At 37.0% G+C, this 7,606-nt stretch overlaps 1 protein-coding gene across 1 annotated transcript; it reads right to left on the bottom strand.

The window, feature by feature from the left end:
• Positions 1–1,619: 1,619 nt before the first annotated feature.
• On the bottom strand, positions 1,620–5,461 carry LOC137723432 (uncharacterized). The gene is made up of 5 exons (XM_068462631.1): positions 5,187–5,461; positions 4,900–5,000; positions 3,663–3,779; positions 3,379–3,480; positions 1,620–1,889 (listed from the first exon to the last, which is right to left on the bottom strand). The coding sequence occupies exons 1-5, from the start codon at positions 5,416–5,418 to the stop codon at positions 1,719–1,721; spliced, it is 723 nt and encodes a 240-aa protein (XP_068318732.1). The 5' UTR covers positions 5,419–5,461; the 3' UTR covers positions 1,620–1,718.
• Positions 5,462–7,606: the final 2,145 nt, after the last annotated feature.

A 7,606-nucleotide genomic window follows, 5' to 3' on the forward strand; every position in this document is an offset into this window, starting at 1 on the left:
ACAGGTTTTACGGCGAGGGGTTAGAATGTATTTTGCTAAAGAGTTTTCAAAGAACTTTGTTTTTGCCCACTCACGCTTTTGTTTTTGCGCCCCTCCAGGTTCTAGTGGTCTAGCGAGTTCGGTGGTTTATCCCAGAGGGCGTCCCGGCATTTCTGACAGACATTCACCATTGTAGGGTCACCTTCGGGTGTATATATGTCGTATCTTTCCTTTTCGACTGCTGTAGACTTGCTCTGAATTGTGTCTCACATACACTAGTACCTTGTATGCTAGTAGGTTTTTAATTATTCGTACTTTTATATTACCTTCTTAATAGCTTCCGCACGCGCACATGGCTACGTCACCTTCGTGTGACGGCCAGCACGCCCTGATCTCGGTCGGGGTGTGTCAAAAATTATCTCGAATTTTTTGGAGCATAATTATTCGAGTATTTTACAATTTTTTATTATACATTTTCGTATATGCAGTTCATTGTTCTTTTTTAATACTTCAAACATGATTTTCCATAAATACAATGAATTTATGAATTTTTAATAAATCCAATTAATTTAGTATTATATATTAGGTTTATAAATTTTAACATATGTGGGTATGATTAAATATAGAAACAATGAATTTATGAATTTTTAATATTTCAAACATGATTTTCTATAAATCCAATTAATTTATGATTTTTTAATAAATCCAATTAATTTAGTATTATATATTAGGTTTATAAATTTTAACACATAAGGGTATGATTAAATATAGAAACAATGAACATGATAAACATACAAAAATTAATTACAAAATACACAATTTTAGTAAATTACAATAAGAAAAATTAGAATTTTTTGAAATTTTTTTTATCAAAACAAGTTTGAAATAATTGGAAAAAATTCGTACAAGAAATTAAGAATTTGTGGACTCCCAATATTATTTTTAAATTGTATCCTATTTTCTCGACAATATTTTGATTTGAAAAAAAAAGTTTCATATTTGAAGGTAGAAATTCCAGTCAAACTTGCACCCCTACAACCTCTGACACATATTAGCTATGTATAGTCTTTTCGAAACAAAATATAACAAAATATTACTATTCTTTTAACAAGCGATATTTCTATTTTGAACCCCTCTAGCCGGAGCGTTGAGGGTTTGAAGCACATTATTCTAAAAACCAAAATAGAAGGGTCCAAAAGTGCTTGATTAGTCTTGTGAAAAGCTAAAACTGAATCTCAAATTAAAGTTGAAAAGATTAAGTGGGGTCTGTAATCTTTTGTTCATTTCATTCTCTCAAAATATAGCTTTCATTACTTTGGTCTAAAAAAGAAGACCTTTTAAGATCACAGAAAGGATATTGAAGTACAAAATTTGCATTGACCTTCATGAGCAAAGTTGTAAAACGTGTTGCTCATCCAGAGCTTCCCCTGTCATCTTAAAATAGGCATTAAAGATAAAGGCCTTCCTCAGTTCAGATACACCGTAACCGGGCGCGTCTTGTCCATTGACACAATGCTACGTAAAATGTTCTTTGTACGTGACATTGTATGATTAGCAAGAAACGCCACAATGACAGTGCACCATGTAAGCCGCTCACCATTAGTTTTCTGATGGAGGAGTTGTTTAATGTGGCCAAATAATGGTAAGAAACTGGAGACGGCTGATTTGATTTGGAATGAAACAATATTATGTACAACATGCACAAATAATGGTAAGGAAGGGATACTAATCTTTTGTTTTTATAAGAAATCCCATTGCCAATAAACTTTGTCTACAATTCCTCCGCCACTCTTTACGGCAAGGTGAAGTGTTTCGGCGGCAGCAGGGACCCCCCAAAGTAACGGCACCGCAACCGTCATTCTTAGCTTCTCTTGCAAACCACCTTTCATGGCTCTCTCTGCAGCGACAACCTGAAATTGAAATGGACAAAACCATAACTCTAAAAACAAAAAGCTTATCCAGGACTCCGGAGAATTTAGCCACAATGTCAAACATGCAAAATAAACATGTACGAAACAAGATACAGTGACCAGCCCAGGAGCAGAGAAAATATGTCTACTGGAATGACCCTTTCCTAGAGTAGGCAGAGTGCTTGCTTCAGCTCCAGGTACTGGAGCCAAGACCTGGAACCATTTAACCTGTTCAAACACCGTTTCGACTTTTTTCGTACCCTCGTCTCTCTTTTTTTTCCTGTGTCAATTTTTGAAGTGCTTCCATCTTTCCTTTCCTTCTCAAGGAGTGGCTAGTTCATCTCATAAGTCTAGTTTTGTGTAGTAGTTCAGCTGCACAAGAATTCCATTAGGAAAATCTTCCATAGTCACAACAATATGGAAGGTTAATCACTTGAAGCATCCGACTTCTTTCCAAGTATAACCTAACAATTAATTTCCAAATGGAGCCACCATCACCGTATAGGTGGTCCTTGCCATCTTCACTCCCCAGGTAAGAAAATTCTTGAGTGGTGAATGTTTGCAGTATCAACCCCCCAACTCTTATTAACGTGCCATCTAACTTACAACTGCCGATGGCACTTATTTTCTAGTTTGTGATGATGGGCACTTTAGCACCATTCACAAGGTTTGCTGCTTTCTTTTAGAGCCTACCTCCACAGAGAATGGGTACAGGGAAAAGCCACTTGTCGCAAAACTTGTATACGACCACCACTGGTAACACGTCACCAGAGAACATTCGTCTCGTGCAACATTGTTACCAGGGAATATAGCTTCTCAGGTTCAAAAGGTATCAAAGACCAACTTACCAAGGCAGCAAATTTTAATCATCTTTCAAATAACCTAATTTTGTCCAAAAAGACAATTTAGGGAATTAAAGAAATCTGTTTCCCTTAGCTCCAACCAGAATGGACAACGACAATTCTTACCTGGCCCGTCACTGGACTGGACAATTGTCAATGGCCTATATGATATGTACGTAGTAAAATGTTCGCAGTGCAATTTGCTAGACAAACCAAAGCCTAATACAATTTTGACCAAAAGTTCACCAGTCCAGCTCTCAATCAGACATTGAATTTACACCTATTCCGGAAAACCCTCTATTTCCACCTCTTGAAATAAAACATGTATACGGAAGTGAGAAACTAAGAACACACTGCAATAAAGATACAAAGAATTCAACAGAACTACACAAGAAACACATATATCATTTTTTTCATAGGTGATATCAGTGGGCCTCTTAGACAATAAAACAAGATGAGTTTTTGGAGCCTGAGATGTCTTGGAAATGATTCTCTAATACTTAGACCATAAGGCTATGGAAACGGAGACAAAGTATTGAAAACAAACACATAGCTTTAGTTCTTGATGACAATCAATGTAATGAAATGATTCTGAAACGAAAAAGAATCAAATGGTAAAATGTTTAGAACATGGAGTTAAAAAACACCTCGCCACCACGTTCCAAAACAGTGTCTTCCACAACATCGCTTAGCATCTCAATGGAACGGCAAAAGCCAAAGATACAAAGTCTCCTGCCCGTATCAAGGCCCTGGATAGCAAATTCTCACATACATAAGACTAGATCACACAACCACCAAAATTGTGGTTTTTCACAAGGAATAGTAGTAAGGAAAGGATTGTATACATTTGTTTCACATACATAAAACTAGAGCACAGAAAACAAAATTGTGGTTTATAACAAGAAATAGTAGTAAGGAAAGGATTCTATACATTTGTCGCTGCAATATCAAAGAGAGCACCCAGACACAAACCCTGCTCTGTGTCCATGTAATCACTCTCTTTAAATCTCTGAAATCTTTGATTAGTCTTTGACCGACCTTGCTTCTTCTGTCAAGCATACACACTCAACTAGATGATTTAAAAAGCAAATTCAGTACAAAAAAGGGGATCCCCAAAGAGAGAGAGAGAGAGAGAGAGAGAGAAAAAACTATATCTTTGGTACTCATTAGAATCCATAAGGAATATAAGGCCTCATTTGGTGTCTATGATTGGAATGGATTCCACAATTCACCAGATTCAATTTATATTACAAGGAAGAAGTGTATACGACTTCCATATTTACTCCAACTTGAAGATAGAAGATGCATTTGTCATCAACAAAACGTATCCATTCTGAGCATAACAAAACTTGTCATATTACGAGCAGTGTTCTAAAACTCCCCACCTAGCATTGCCTACACCCTGCCTAGGCGGTAGGCGGCTGGCCACCTCCATGATTAATCCCTAGGCGTTTGAAAAATAAGAAAGGGAGCCTAGGTAGGCCTCGACTTGCCTGGGTGTTTGCCTAGCCGCCTAGACCTGCCTAGCACCCGCCTAGACTGCCTAGGTTGCCACTTTCACTTAGATAGAAAATAGATAACTTCCATTTACATATTTTTTCCATAAATTGTAAGAGACTTATTGGATATTTGAATGAATACTCATTACATGCTTGTTCCCCATGTTCTCAATATGTTATGGTACTTTATAATTTATATATCATTCTATTTTCAATTTATGTATCCCCATACAATTATGTAAATTTTTAAGTATAATTAGACATATATTTATATTTGATATGATAAATTTAATTAAAATTAAAAAACTGCCTAGGCCCCGGCCTAGACACCTAGGCGCTAGGCACTTGCAAGCCGCCCAACTAGCGCCTTTTAGAACCTTTGATTACGAGGGATAAGTTTCCTTCATGACTGATCCCTCTTCTACCTTCAACTTTGACAAAATTAGGAAGTTTAGATCCATGTTTTTATTCAACATATGCTCTACAGTGATATCTAATCTAACCTTAGAAACCAAACAAGATTCAATAATGATTAATCCATTTTCTAATAGTGATTTATATAATCAATCCGAATACTAGAAACCAATCCAGGCCTAATCGACCAAAAGTACTATTTCATTAATTATCTGTTAATACAAAATCAAAATGGTAAATATGGAGATAACATACATTCGAAGAAGTGAGACGTCGAGGGACCATGGAGCCTCCAATCTGAATTAGCCCATCAGAAGTGAACAATGTGACTCTCTCCTGAGGAACCCATTCAATTTCTGCCAAACATGATCACACAGTTAAAAATATTTTAACAAAAAAAAAAAAAAACCCCAAAAGATCAAACAGTAAAAGTAACACATATAATAATCAGGAATGTTAAATTAATAACCCCATTAGCTTGGAAATTATACTTTCTAATTACATGTGAAAATGATGTGTGCGTTATTAAGATGGGTACCTACCGGAGTCATTGGACCAAGGAAAGAAGCCGAAGAGATCGTCGGGTAAGGAATTGGACGAATCGGAGGACGATTTGGCGGGAAACCGGAGAAGGCGGGAGGGACAAGGGTGGGAATTTGGAGATTTTGGAGGGAAATCGGTGGAGAATGAAGAGAAAGAGGAGTCTTTAGCGCGAATGAAGGAAGAGAGGGAAGTGAAGGGTGAGAGGCACAGCGCAGCAGAGGTTTCAGCCATTGGAGACGGAGTGGAGTTGCAGAGAGAGACAGAAAGAGGAGAGACCAAGAATAAAAATAATGGAAAGGGAAAGGAAGCGATTTTGACGCCACATGTAATGGATGGCCACGTGGAAGTACCGGACGTTTTATTAGTTGTTAGTTGTATTTTTTACCCTTTTTGCAAGGTTCTAGCAACTCACTCGGTAGGGTTGTGTTTTTTGTGTTGGTATTAACATGTTATCTTAATAAATCGTATTGTGTTAAACTCATAACGGGTTCTTCCAAGTGATCAGATAACGAGCCAATCAGTTAATGACTCAACCCAAAACATTTTTTATTTTTTTTTTGTGTCGTTTGATGTTAAGTTAACAAATTGTGTAAGAAATTGAATGGATTAGTTCTGTACTACTTTTTTTTTTTATTTTTTTTAAATTTTTTAATTTTTTGTGAAATTTGTTGCTAACCCGTTAGCATGCCACATTGTGGAGAGTAACATAATTAAGGGGTTTTTTTTGAACTTTAACTCTTGAAAAAGATTGAAATTTAATAAAAAAATGGTGTTGGATAACATAGTGATTACAGTCCCTTGATGTGTACTTTAATTCAAATTTGTTGTAGTCCTATTAGATTATGAATATGATTATGTAAATCCTATCATATATGAGATATTCTTACGAGGTTCTACCATATCTCTTAGACTAGTTATTATCCTATTAGAGTTGTAATCCTAGTGGGGTAAGGAATTTACCTTCCTTACTACTATAAATAAAGGCACAATGGGGTGGATTAACACACACCTCAGAATTACACATCTCTCTATTCTCTCTATGTTGCCGCACCCCCTCTCTCTATGCCCTTATATTATTCAGTAAATTAGGCAACAAATTATCAGCACGTTCTTACCAGAAGTTAAGGAATTGAAGGATTGTGGATGAGGTTTTTTTTCTACAAAATTCAAAGGCTTTTATTTGTTTTCTGCCAATTAGGTACGCTTAAAATAAAGTAAGATATTTGAAACGTCCACGAAGCATGGAAACATTCTCCATGATGCATGAACCCCTATATTTATATTTACCTTCCAATACACACACACACACACACACACACATTTCATGCATTACGCAATTATTATTATTCTATGTGGAATTTGTAAGCCAAAGCATTGAGCCAAGCCCCGTCGCTGGCCTGCAGCCCATCTACATGGAGCACCTTACCTGTTTACCATGTCCTTAGCCTAAAACCAGCATCCCCATGATGCTGGGCTTTGTCCTGTGCCTTAGGCCTACCTGCAACAAGCCCCAGATGCTTGCTGAGCTTCACCCACCACTCGGCCCAAGCTGCCAACAGCCTATGCTGTTGGGTTTGCCCTGATCCGGCCTAAACTCGAAAGCCAGCTTTGGCTAGGCTTCTAGTGCCAACCCGCAAGCTAGCCTTTGGCTAGGCTTGCTCATGCGCCTTGTTTTGGCTCAACCCAATAATTGTTGCTATTGGGCTTTATCCCAGGCTTGACCCAATAGCCTGCCATAACTAGGCTGCACTCGTAGCCCTCATTGAGAACCAATGGCCTACAATCGTGTTGTAGGTCCTTGCTCGCACCACCACCAACCCAATAAGGCTGGGCCACGATATTTTTTCGACCCAATGCCAATTTTTGGCATTCCCGCGTTATAAATCATACCCATTTAATTTTTTGAGGTATTTGGGTTTACACTAATTAATTTTTAATATAATTGTCACTTGGCCTATCACCAACCGAAGCTAATATGACTCGAATGTCATTATTTTGCTTCCATGATCGATCCCGTTTGGTCCCGATCTATTGAATTAATTAAAAGTGACTAACAGTCCATTAATCTAACAATTAATCCGAAATTATTGACCTGAAGATCACTTTTTTGGACATTAATGATTCAATAATTTATTTTTCTCCTTTGAACCGGTGGCATCCTTTCGTAGTCCCGAAGCAACTCAAATCCACTACACTTACATCAACATATTGTATTTTTGTTCTTGCAAGAATCTCTCATTTATGAACTAATCGTTCATAAAACTAAATTGAACTTGTATTTTCAAATTTAGTGCCCTTGAAATTTGAAGTTTTTCATAAAAGAATATACCCATGAAAACCCGACATTTTTCATGTAAAAAATATCTTAGAACCCGAATGTTCTAACATTGATACTTATGGATGCTTTATTTTCCTATAG

This window comes from Pyrus communis, chromosome 17 (assembly GCF_963583255.1).
Source record: "Pyrus communis chromosome 17, drPyrComm1.1, whole genome shotgun sequence".
Lineage (NCBI taxonomy): Eukaryota > Viridiplantae > Streptophyta > Magnoliopsida > Rosales > Rosaceae > Pyrus > Pyrus communis.

What these genes read in the sequence shown, in the direction of transcription:
- LOC137723432 (XM_068462631.1), bottom strand. Translation starts at nt 5,418, where the DNA reads ATGGCTGAAACCTCTGCTGCGCTGTGCCTCTCACCCTTCACTTCCCTC. An exon ending in TTGATATTGCAGCGACAAAT is followed by an intron (nt 3,481 to 3,662) that starts GTATAGAATCCT and finishes TTTGCTATCCAG; the next exon opens with GGCCTTGATACGGGCAGGAG. An exon ending in TTTTGGAACGTGGTGGCGAG is followed by an intron (nt 1,890 to 3,378) that starts GTGTTTTTTAAC and finishes TTTCAATTTCAG; the next exon opens with GTTGTCGCTGCAGAGAGAGC.